At 32.7% G+C, this 13,260-nt stretch overlaps 3 protein-coding genes across 3 annotated transcripts; 1 reads left to right on the forward strand and 2 right to left on the reverse strand.

Moving 5' to 3' along the window:
* Positions 1-4,201: 4,201 nt before the first annotated feature.
* On the reverse strand, positions 4,202-7,090 carry LOAG_08101 (choline/ethanolamine kinase; the record flags this gene model as incomplete). The annotated part of the gene is made up of 9 exons (XM_020447615.1): positions 4,202-4,256; positions 4,422-4,495; positions 4,601-4,746; positions 5,100-5,183; positions 5,510-5,675; positions 5,788-5,908; positions 6,339-6,485; positions 6,744-6,868; positions 6,956-7,090. 9 exons carry the CDS (start codon positions 7,088-7,090, stop codon positions 4,202-4,204), a joined length of 1,053 nt encoding a protein of 350 aa, XP_020302171.1.
* A 1,359-nt stretch (positions 7,091-8,449) lies between these two features.
* LOAG_08102 (hypothetical protein) lies at positions 8,450-8,858 on the forward strand (the record flags this gene model as incomplete). Its single annotated transcript, XM_003143634.1, has 2 exons — positions 8,450-8,537; positions 8,674-8,858. The coding sequence occupies 2 exons, from the start codon at positions 8,450-8,452 to the stop codon at positions 8,856-8,858; spliced, it is 273 nt and encodes a 90-aa protein (XP_003143682.1).
* Positions 8,859-12,250: 3,392 nt separating this feature from the next.
* Positions 12,251-12,445, reverse strand: LOAG_08103 (hypothetical protein; the record flags this gene model as incomplete). The annotated part of the gene is made up of 1 exon (XM_003143635.1): positions 12,251-12,445. One exon carries the CDS (start codon positions 12,443-12,445, stop codon positions 12,251-12,253), a length of 195 nt encoding a protein of 64 aa, XP_003143683.1.
* Between the last annotated feature and the right edge of the window lie 815 nt (positions 12,446-13,260).

Raw genomic sequence — 13,260 nt, forward strand, 5'->3', positions numbered from 1 at the left:
AGATAATCGTACCTTATACAGGTGTCTGCTGTTAGTCTTTTCTAAGCTATTAGTTGGTACTCATAGATGTGATAATAATATCATTTCAATCTTACTAAGTACAACATTGACAACATTAGACACACAGAAACCCATTGCTACCTATGCCTAAATCTATTCATGCCTTCATTACCAAAAGCACTCCATTTTTCTGGTCCATGTCCGAGATGATAATTGATCCTATTTACGGTGTTCTGGAAAAAGTAGACTATCCAGACGGGTAAATCAGTGATGTACGATAGTTATTCTCATCTTCTGTTCTTCTAAGTAATGCATATAGAATATCAAATATTCACCTGAAAAGTATGATAAGGTAATCGACATATCCTATGCAAATAATAAGCACAAATAACTCCGGTTACAGTGTGGAAAAGTATTTTGATCTTTAAAAAAAATTTTTTCCCTTAAAATTAAAAAGTCTTCCCTACGGTTCTCTTAAGAAACGATTTCTATAATGCGACTAAACACAAATATTTCATCATAAATTGCATAATTCTTAATGGAAGCAAGAAACGAAGAAAAAAAAGGGGCGAAAGATTAAAATTTCCAATCAACTTACTTATCTGATAGACAATCAATGGTACATTTCGTTCGATCAGTAGAGGGCCTTGTCGAGATAATTGTATGATTCTCCGAGAGTACGTTTAAAAATTGACGTGGAACTCCGGTGATAAAATGGTAATTCATTGATTATTATGTCAGCGTTTTCTAATAATATTTGTTATTGGTCGGATGAGATCGATAAAATTGTAGTTAATTTGTTTTTGAGTATTAGAACCAATAAAAGAGAAAAAACATAGAAATTGATGTAAAACTTGGATGGTAAAATGATAATTCACTGATTATATTTAATTATTCTTAAATTAACTTGATTAATAAATACCTTCTGGTGATATCTATTATCGATTGAATAATATTGACAATTTTACAATTACTTTTAAGTAATTAGAAGCAATACAATAGGAAAAATATACAATACTGATTTGAAATTTGAGTGACAATGATAATTCACTGATTATATCCACGTTTTCTGATAATATCTGATCGGATGTGGTCAATAATATTACAGCAAATCGAATAATCAGTGAATCAACAAATCAATGAATTGTCATCTTACTATTCAAGCTTCGCATTAATTTCAATATTTTTTCTCGTTTATTGCTTCTAATATTGAAAAACAAGTTAATTGCAATATTGTTAATCTCATCCAATCAATAACAGATATTATCAGACGTTAAAAAGTCATAAAAAATATTACTGTACCAAAACACAGTAATATTAAAATTCCAGAGAAAAGTAAAAAATTAAAAATTTCAAAAAATATTGATGGAAAATTCTCGAAAGTATCTATTATAAATTCCAAAAAATGTCAATAGAAAATCTCCGAAAATATCTATTATGGGAGTTTATTTTCGAAAGTTTGTTATAATTGATTTGAGGACATTCTTACTTGCTAAAGATTGAAATTCTTCATTTTAAATTTATGCATCGAATTTTGATTGTTTTCGAGAAATAATGTCCGTAATTATCATTGTAATATGGATCCGTTGAAAACTGCACAGTACTTATAGCATTATCACTCTGAAATTATAATGTAAATATTCGAACGGTCCATTCAAATCATTTAAGAATCCTGAAACTTTAATTTTTTTTTGCAATTCGATAAAAACTTGGTGTCAGCAGTTCAAAATTATTTTTAATGAAAGACCTTGCGGTGTTTAAAGATATCTATGAGAAAAATTTGAACAATTGCCTTTTTTTTGTACTTTTGCACTACCAGTGGAAGGTAAAAAGAAAAGAAAAAAGAGAACAATTAATTAAAACAATTAAATTAAAAGTTGTTGAATAATTCGTTTGCTAAAGTTAATCGTGAAATAAAGAATTGTTATGCAGCAAAAATCTTTTAATCGATTCAGAAGTAAAAATTGTTCAACATTCAATCGGAAATGAATTATCATAAATCGAAAAATAATGAACGTACCAAAACAATGGCATACATGAAATTGCATTCATTACAATCAAGAAGAATGGAAAACAGAAATATGACAATTTCGCATTTATATAGGTGATTTTGAAAGATATTGTCAAAGTAATATATAATTCGTACAGATTAACTTTCAGCAAATCGCCAAATTAATTGGACTTTCAAAAAAAAAAATTTCTTTTTTATTTACCAAGCGTCGAATTATTTTTCTCTGATTTCAAACTTTAACGGTAACAATAGTTTAGTTTTCATTGTTAACATACCGCCTAACAAAATTTTTATCGCCAGAAATTTTTTGTTTTGTTTGACGAGTAAAGAAATATAGTACTGGCATCATAATAAAAAGTTAGGATTGATTTAAAAAACTGTTTGGAATAGAAATTTTTATCGATATCACTTCTGTATCAAGATATTCCACGAAGTTGCAAAAATAGCTTTAAAAAGCCTTTAGCCATGTTGCAATTTATCATGATGTATCTGTATTCTAGTGGGAAACTTGAAGTGATGGATAGTGCTAAGTGATAGTGCTAATTGTTATAGCAAATGGAACTTGTTCAAGCCGTCTCTCGCTTTCACCCTAATACTTCGAAGCGTGAAGTTACTAAAAGTATCAAAATGTTGGTACACAACAAGACAACTGACGAAATATTTGCGTTTACTATGGTTAATTTGACAATTTTTACTCTCTGTTGCGAACTTTACTTCCAAGATTTGGTCTTCGCATGATGTCACCGTTTGATAGGACAGTGTGATTAAGCCGAGTGGTTTGACACCTTTCAGGAATCCATTGTTAGTACACTAGTGCTACTATTAAATGACCGGTGAACTTTACTGGTTCTGTAATTTCAGTGATTTATCTGCAGCTCGTTATATTGTTTCCATTAAATTTTTCCAACTCACACAAAACTGTCTTTGTTACAAATGAATGAAATTAGTAGCATATTTTGTAGCAAATTAGTATGTTAGTATAGTATATATTAGTATATAGTATCATATTATATTAGTAGCAGTAGCATATTAATAGCATTTATATAGCAGGAGTGATAATTTTCAGAGATATGACCCTAAGAACTGAAGAAAGAATGCTATACATAAATATTCAAATTGATGTCATCATTGCTCGAAAAGGAGCAAATGAGCAGATCTTGCAACAGCATAGTGGTTAGCTAGATTATTGTACAGAACTCCTCAATATATTTTTGGAAAGCTATCAGAATCATAATCGCAAAGTCATCAACTGTTGGGAACGTCTTTTAATCAACTGTAAACCAGCACTATTAATTAATTACAATTGATAGGGAGAACCAGGAATTCTGTTTTCCAAACGTTTATCAGAACTGCTAACGTAGGTTGCTATGTGTATTGCTATGTGTATGTGTATTGTTATGTTTATTATGTAAAAAAGCACCTAGTTCGAATACTCAAATTGAAATTAAATCAAGACTTAACCATATTTAGACTTCATCCTCCTTCAATTATGCATTTGGATGATGCCCACGCAACCATCAAATAATTTTTGAAGTTTCGATATTTATAATTGGTTGACTGATATTAAAAATGCTAATATCCCAGATTAAGAGGAAATGACTGACGTGAATGTATTTTTCATCATTTTCATTGTCTTATTCACTCTTATTTCTATAAATAATTTGTAATTTCCACTTAAAATTCATCATATTGATACAGTTATCTTTGTAGTTCTTGCAACTTTTCTGTGTTATAAACATAAGATGCATTTCTGCATTTAACCAATAATATTCCAACTAATCTTGAAAAATCCTAAGCTGTTCACGCTAATTTATCTCAAACTGTCCGATAACCAATAGATTTTAAGGTACTGCTAAAATTTTTATGTCTAAAAATTGCCATAAAATAATTATTAGCTGTTTTTTTACTGCCACTTAATACAGAGTGATTTAGTATGTGATATTTATTACTCAGATCTGTTTCACATTTAAAACGCTGTATTTTACGGTTGTGATTATTGGGAATTATTTTTCCATTACAATGATAGACAAGACAGTAAACAAAAAAGGAGAAACATTCAAATAAGTGAAATCTGTATAAATCAAGTCTATTTAATAATTAATAGAATGTACTGGTCGGAATTTTTTGGATGAAATTCAGGTGAAAAGTGATGCTTTATTCCAAAAAGACAATGTTCCAAAATTATCACCTTTAATCACATTTGAGCATGCATTTCTGGAAGAGCTCGTACCTCTGAATTGCATATCTAAAAATTGCAGTGAAATTTACGACAAGTAAATGTGACTGTATTTTCCTTATTGAGAGCTACTCTGACGGAGTCTCGGTTCACATAGTCTCGAACTCTCGAAATTCGTTTCATAGTGTATTTATTATGAAAATAAAAGATCTTTTTTTGATTTACAAAACTTACTCTAGATAGCCAAAATCAATAGTTGAGATTTGAGATTGTACCAAGGCCCAAAGAGCCCAAAAGAAGTGAGCAGCCTGAAACATTTCGTCAAATTACTTTGCAGAACTCCCATTTATTTTCATTTTTTGAAAAAGTTCCTTATTGTTAATTTATAAATAAAACAAAAGTTCAAGATTTACCGCTTCAAAAGCATTATTTCCATCTAGGAGATTATCAACTTCATCTTTTGTAGGTTTTCTTTCTAAATAATATGTCAAATATTTTGTTATCCAGTCACGTTTATACTTCTTATCAGGGCATCGAGAATAGTTGAAATCATCCACACCTTTAAATGTGAAACTTTTTGGTCTGTCATCTTGCTTAGTTTAACGGGTTAATAAACGTAAGCAAATAACAACGTTCCTGGCATTTCATACCACGAACTCTTAATAATGTGCATTTGCGCGCAATATTTTTTATTATGCGTCACTTTTTTAAAAGTATTCTAACCAAATATTTCTAAAGTATGGAAACAATAATAACAGTAATAATTGTTGTGGGATAAACGTCTAGCTGGAATAGTTTCAGATACTTTGAAACACACTCATGTGTTCCGCTGAGCTAATTGAAATGGTTGTTGCTTTTTCTCACCATTTAATCTGATTCCAAGCATTTTAAAAAGTAGGATCATAAACTAACCGGCATATTCGCAAAAGTGATTAGCTATATCGAAGTCTTGATAATTGTAATCAGCATACTCATAGTCAATAAAACTTATTGAGTCTGAATTGGAGAAATAATTTTTAAAAAGTTCTAAAAATAGCAACATTTATAAATTGTGGACAAGAAAAAAAATCAAACTGATTTGTTTCTCATAAAAGTAATAAGTTTATTAAAGTAAAGCTTGAGACGAAGATATCGAACTGATGCTGTCTTTTGCTTTCATATAACTTCAAAGAAATATTCGTAAATCTTCATTGAGAAAAACTTGAGAACTGCAGCAGGACAGTTACTGCTTATTACTCCAAACAAAATTTATCAGGTTAATTATGGCAGCAGCATATTATAGTTTTGTTTTAAACATAGCCATGAAAATTATAAAATTGAACCTGTTTTATCATCATGGATAATGTTATGGATTAGGAGATCGTTGTGGCAAAAAACAACTTCGGATTGCCGTCGTTGAATAACGTCTCGTAGACCGTGCAAGTCACGTAAGAAGGAAATCTCTCGTTGTTTAAAGAATTCATCATATCTCTCTTGCTTTTGCTTATTCTAAGAAAGAAAGAACATACGAAGGCAAGAGTAGAAATAAGGACAGTTGTTTAACTTTCATGCCTAATTAATTGGCAGAGTAATTAAGTATTGAGAGTAACTGAAAAATGACCTCATAATGATCGGAAAAATTTGCCAAAAACTGCTTGATTTTGATAAATAATGTGGGCTTTGTTTCATCGCCAGTGTCCGGTTTTAGTTTGTGCAATCTTGAAAGTGCTTTACAAGTATTCCTGAAAGTATCATTGCAATAAGAAATCGATACAGTTTTCGGTTTTAGGAAGAGAATGATCCATTATTACGAATCAGGAAGGGTCACTGAACTTCAAAAAAGGCTTAACAGTGTTTGGTTGCCTCAGCGCAATTCTACTGTATTTTCAGAAAAGTACGTATTTAAAATCTGGGATTACTTGCTGTTTTTCTTTCCAACTTGCCATCCGGCAGTGTCTGAAATAGCATTGTAAAATTCGGATAAACTTCTGCAGGTAAATTTGATAGCTTAAATCTTATTTTTTCCACTCTTCAATAGCTGTTTAAACAAAAATGGATTTAAAATGGCTAATTTAAATATAAGCAAATGAAGATTTGTTAACAACAATTTTCACGCCAATATAACCACTGCTGCTGTTGAAAATAAAAAGAAAGATCATGTAAATAACATACGTGACAATGGTCTCGTCACGTAAGTTGTCAACAGTAAGCGCATGTCCAGGGAGAAAGCCGCTTACAATCCCGCCGGAGAACTTTGCATATACTTGGGCGGCACATCCCTGTGACGCCAAATATAGCCAGTTGTTGAATTCCTTATTCCTTTAATCAAATTTTTAATAGTTGAAAAAATCGTACTTAAGGTCATATAATTTCAGCCCCAAACTGCGTATTCATATGATAACAGGCACAAATATATTGTAAACGTCATGAAACAGTTCTGCTTGATTTACTTGGATAATAAAGGAGAACGGTTAAATCATTAGACTGACTTGACATCTAACAGTGAACTAACCATCTAGTCTAGTTATAATGATATCATTTCTTCTAACATTCGAAATACTGAATTGATTGAGCTACCTGTCGATGATTTTATCCGTATTATTTCCGTAAATGCGGAACAGTAATCGCTCTTTTAGTATGGTACCATTTACTGGAGTGTATGTTGCACACAGGATTTTATTCGTTATTCCAACTGTGAAAGCCTAAATTTATTTTTATAATTTGCTTTGTTCTCAAAAAGAAGTTTCTAGAAACTTTAGAAATTGGAAAACTTATAATTAAATACCAACTTTGAATGAGATCAGTTCGCGCTCCCATGATGGTTTGATTTCCTTTAAAATAAGCAGCGCTCCTTCTTTAGTGGCCTCATCGTCAATCAGCGGTAATTTTATGTTTACCGTTAAAATGTCATTTGCAGCTGGCATTGTACTGCAATTAATGTGAATTAGAAAACAGTTACGATGATGACTCTTCAACAAAAACGAATTTAATCTATGGTATTCAAAAAATGCAGAATGTTAATTGGAATAACAATAGCAGGCGTTGAACAGTGTAAATGGTCTTAAAGTTTGTTACAGCAATCATTTTGATGAGGTATTGATAGAATTTGGATGAAACGTTTAAAAACTTCCAGTTGCATAAGTTTGGGAAGTTTCAGGACGAGATATTGATAACTTGTTAAGGAGAAATCAACAAATTAATTGCATTGGTACGTTGTTATTTTCCTGGTCAAACAATCAGGTCGATCAAAAAAGCTTTTAGGCAAAAACGTTCAATTATATGCACCTCAAAAAAATAAAATTTCTCCCACTTTACATTCCCATAATTTCAAATAAATATTGACAACAAAACATGATCCTAAAAACTGAGGAATATTTTAATGAAGGGAAAATTTAACATATAATTTTGGATTACTCGAATGTTTTCTGGATTTCTTGCTGTCGAGATGAAATGATTGATCCTGAATGATGATGAATAGTGCTCAGTAACTTCCTTCAAAGTACAAATAGACAATATATTTTTCACCTATGCGTTTCATATGCCAGTACTTTGTTGTATTTTCATATTCCTGCGGTAATGTTTTGCATTACAAAAATGTCAAAAAAAAGTTTTTCCCATTTAACATACTACAATAAATTGGATTCATAAATTTCATGAAATTTAACATTTATAATCGATACGTACTTGTTTCTATTACTATTAATAATCGTACTTTACCAAGCTGTATAATTTAATCGATCCTTTTTGAGCCACAGAAATGTTTACCATAAAAGTAAATATGTAATTATCGCTGGAACTCTAGCAAAATAAATAAGCCAGATGACAAGTTGCAAAGCTGAACCTACTGTGGCAATATTTTATAAGTAGATATAATACTGTCAGATTTATTACCGAAAGCCAAACTAAAAAATTGGACAGCATGATTAGAACTGATAAATTACTAGTTTCTAAAAAACCACGAAGGCCTGGGAAGATGCCATGATGAACACTGAAGCAAATGACTAGAGTTAATGAAATCGATAAATTAAAATAAAATTATTATGGTTAAATTAAATTTGTATAAGCAGAATTGGAGATGTAAATATCAAGCAACGTTGGTAATCAGATTCTTTTTGCAATAACTGATAATATTATATCAACACTGCCGACTATCAACATTATGATGGTTGTGCCGAAGATGACATATTCAAGGAAAAGTAAGGATAGGAACATTCGGAATGAGATGATTTGTGTTTATTGCTAATATTGACTGATTAACTATACGCCAATGATCAGCACTTGAAATGGCTTACCTTATGGCAGTTGTACCTAGAAAACAGAGTATAAGGCAAGAACAGTGTCAAGATGAGCTTGTACTGGTCGAAGATGCAGGTCAAGATAATGAGTGCAGTACTGCATGCTCAAATCTCTTCATTCTCATCCAGTCATTTTCAAATGCATAGCAAGTAACTGCAGTTAAAGCAGCGTGCTAATTCTCATCACTGTGCCGGATGAAGCAGTATTGCAGAGATCGGAACATTACGGAATGGCTGCATATCTTCTTTGAAGAAGGGTCGCAAGCCTGTGTCATCCTGTGCACATTTATATTCAACGCTTAAGATGTCGCAGATTGCAGTAGCAGCAACCAATATGACACGCTATCCAATCGACAAAGGTTTGGCGAGATGGAGCAGTAGTGACAAGCACCACTAGGCTTGCAGCAAAAAGATGCAAAAGAGGGACGGAGTTGCGCCACTGTTTCGGGCATCTAAGTCACACATCTCCATCAAGCGAAAGCCTCCTATCGCCTTCATGCAGTCCCTCTGATATCCCTAAGCCACTCCCTCTCCTCTCCCTTTTCCTCAAAAACCCTCTCTAAAAGTCCTTCTTGTTGCCGGAGCGATACATTCATCCAACATGCAATCATCCATTCAATGCGTTCAAACAGCATTGCACTCCCAACAATCCTTTCATGACCCACTTTTTCATCTCATTTCCTAAGCCCTTTTTTATATTCTAGCGATCACTCATTCAGAAGAAAACAGTATCTTAAGTCTAAGCCTAAGCTTCACATGCCTTAAATCATCTCTACCCCATGAAATTAGATAAAAAGTGAAGCCGATCCAACTTATTTTTTTTCATTTTCTTTATTCTTTTAACACCTTATTACTTGCATTATCACTAAATGTTATTCCTGCACTACTTTTAGATTCTTCTTACATCTTCTTAACATCTGACGGTTCTACGGCTTACTCCATACTCTCCAATTCTTAATCTAACATGAAGTACTTGCACATTCAATCCTTCTAGTTATACTGATCGAACAGTCGATCATTTCATGAATTGATTGCCTTTTGAAAAAAAAATAAATAAATAAATTGATTGCCTTTTTTTTGTGCCGTGAAGTGACTCGTTTTTCAAAGTTGTTATTCCATATTTTTAGCAAAATTTCAAGCTTGAATCGATGGATAGAAGAAGAAGGAGATTGCTAAGGTGGCCCATCTCCTAACATATATTGCCATTGGGTGTCCGTTTCGCGTCCCATGTTTGACGCTATCAAAGAGGTGCAGTTATTTAATAAATCTGCAATATGACCAAAGTACCATTTGTTCAAGCAACAAATTTTAACTATTATCAGTTGTTTTCATCTGAATAACGTGTTTCTTTTTTTCAGGTGATTGGCGAAATCAATCTTAAATTAAATGCTGTTAACGATGAACTCAACGCAAGAATGAGTTATAACACTGAAAACAGTAAGCCTTTTTATTTGCCAGTGGTTACCAGTTAAGTGCGGTGTAGATGGTCATTTATCCACCGGTCATTGAGGGTTTCCAAATAATGGAATCTGTTGTAGGACAGAAAGAATATTTTCATGTGGAAAATACGGTACTTCGAAGTCATTAACAATGACGCTTGCCATATATTTCTAGTCATTGTAGAGATGCAAAAGTGGCTAGGGACTCTCTCCGAGCCTATTCAGCACTCATCATTGGAACATCACAGATTCGATTGCGTTGCTTGCACTGCTGTGGGAATGCTTGTCCTTCCAAGGCTTCCTAAGCAGGCTAACCTGATACCAACTTCTTAGTCTGAGTCATAGTTAAATTTTGAACTTCTAAGCTAACCAGTAAGACAACTAAGAAAGAGAAGAGAGCGGGCGTAGAGTACAACCACACAACAATACTTCAAATAAAACTCATTTACCTCACATGTGAATCGTTATCTTCCCTGACCATTTAACGCTGTCCCATAAATAAGGAAGATTAAAACGATGTTTTATTCCTTTCCACTCTGTCTGCTTTATAAACCTTAAAAACAAAGAAACTTATTTACTGAAGGATCTTTTAATACTTCTTCAACACGTCACAGTTCGTTAGAAGGAATATTGTTTTTTGTATGAAATAGTATATGATCGATCGATCAATCACTCTACCACACAGTAGATCGATCGGTCACTCCACCGCACAGTAGATCGATCGGTCACTCCACCGCACAGTAGATCGATCGGTCACTCCACATGGTTTATTTCTCCATAGCTTCATCTCCGCTGCAGGTAAACTATTGTGTGATCAAAACAGCCGAATCCATCTATGGGTGTCATAGTTAGAAAGGCAGAAATGGAGAGGAAAGAAAAAGAAACAAGATTTGGGATGCAAATTTTAGGAGAATGCTGAGAAAAATTTTTTCCAGTGGATGTAAATGAAAGGGCCCTGTCAGCTTTGCAACATGTTATAGAAAAAGCTTTTCTTCCCACAAAATAATTTTTAGATTGTAAAACCAATTCTTGAAACCATTTAAGTGCCTCCATTTAATTAGGAACAAATTAGATTCCGTCTAATCTTTCGAACTAAGCCGTATTTTTGCTTGCTCATTGGGTAACCCTAAATTTGACTTCCTTTTGAAGGAAATCACGGAAGTAGAAATTTTAGACCGATTAATTGAAGTTGTATTCCTAATGTTTGTCAGGTACGGAAATCATCGGTTTAGAACTTTCATGTTTCATTGAAACCTAAACATTTCCCTAAATCTAGTTCGATTTCAAATTTGGAATAAGGAATACAAAACATAGCGAAAGGAATTCATGCGAAAAATTACAAATCTTCAGGATTTGGATTTTCTATCAATTTTAATCATTTCAACTTTTTTCAAGCTAAAAGTAGATTTGTAGCAACCTTCGTAAAAGTAACATTTTTTTAAATTTATACATTAGTTATTCGGAAATGAAAACAATCTTTAGGACTTGTATTAAATTTTTTTTTTTTTAGCAGGGGTATAAACCACAATAGTATTATAATATAAAATGAGAATTACAATGCTGTTGTTAAAAATAACCGATGCCACTACAGAACTATCCAAAAGGTCATTTTCTTTTAGATCTATGCTTAAGGTAATAAGTGAAATATGACGTACAGAAGCGGGGGGAAAAATGTGAGTTGCTTTCTTTTTGAAAAGAAGAGCTCTAACTAAGTAAATAAGTTGACGCCAACACCAAAATGTTTGTATTAGCTTTTGATATGTTTAGAATTAAATTTATTAATGTTTAAAATAGTTCCTTTTTCAAAGAAAGGAATTTGTTTCATCGAGGGAAAAATGATTCAGAAATATGCTGTCAAAGTGAAGAGACAAGTATCGGTTTTTTTCGGGTGGAAAAATGACAAAAACAATGAAAAAATATTCTTAGATCCTTAGCTAAACTGAGATTAAAATGTGCATTCGTAGTTGTCACAATATCACTAGCAAGCCGCTATTTTTCCAAGCATTCAAGCATTATCTTCTGAGTACCCCGTTTCATTTTCGTTGTTTCTAATCATCTAATGATGCTACCAGAACAGTGACTGATTGACTTGTCTACTTACAATACCAAATTTGCAGCTTTATCCGGGAAATTGAAGGCCTCAAGTTTTGATTGACAAACTCGTTCAGCAGGGAATACTGGGAAGTACAACATTTTTCCATTTCAAGGAGTTACGCATATTTTATCCGTTCCTCTGGTCTCGCCATCAATACTAGCAATTAACCCCACCTCTCTCCATTCACAAAAACTTAATTCTATTTTGTGTGAATCTAAAATGATGGATCCTCTACTGATCGTTTTCTTAGTAAAATCACACCACTTTTCCAGCATTTCTTTTCTCTGTTATTCTGTCATGTGCCAATAACTGTCCCAGCTGTTCATCTTCGGGATATTCCAGGGGGAGGTGGGGAGGGGGAGGAACATAAAAAATAGCTAATTCCGGCCCCATGAATTTCCCAGCAGCTTTGTAGATTTCCATGCACTTATTTCCTTCACCGGGCGTCATTTTTGTCCTTCATGAATTCCTTATTGTTTTGCACATCCTTGATTAGAAGCGAGGATTTTACGATAGGGATTTCCTAAATAGATGAAGAGGAAGAATGAAAGAAAAGAGAGAAGGGAAGTTATTACATTATAAACTTCCGGAAAAGTTGCAGAATTTGGACGTTTTTTTGCTGATTGTTGCAAGACGAAAAATAAATCAACCGGTTGAAACAGATTTGTTTCAATAGCTTGACGCTTGAAAGAAGATGAAATTTTACTACCAGTATTAATTGTTACCTAAGCATTCAAAGTTTGAAACGTTTGAGCAATAGGATTTATTTAAGGGGTAGCAATTGAATTCAAATTAAAAGGAGGTTATTTTAATTTCAAATTAAAAAAGAACATGTCAAGGAGGAAAGCTGCGATGTAGCTCTTTTATTAGAGTGAGAGTAAAAATTTATAAAGTTATTTTTGCAGCCTTGAGTATCGTAAAATTTCCTTTCTTTTCTTAACAACTGCATAGTGTTTGAAAGAGGTGAATTCCATAAATTTTACAAGAAAAAAGTGGGTTGACCCTTTGAGATCATTAAAAAATCTCATAAGAATTGAAAGGATTTCCTGGATCATGAAAAACCTTGAAAGATAATAGTGCCAATTATCGGAAAGATTTTTTGAAATTATGACCGTATTAATTTTACTTAAAATCTGAAATCTGTGAAATTCCGCTGGAAAAAGATTTGGCGAACTAACAAAGCCTCCAAGATGTTGAAGTATGGGGAGGGAAATCGTTAAATTTTGAATAGGACATAGGTGAATCCTTATTAAGAGATATATCAC

This window comes from Loa loa, assembly GCF_000183805.2.
Source record: "Loa loa unplaced genomic scaffold supercont3.43, whole genome shotgun sequence".
Taxonomy (NCBI): domain Eukaryota; kingdom Metazoa; phylum Nematoda; class Chromadorea; order Rhabditida; family Onchocercidae; genus Loa; species Loa loa.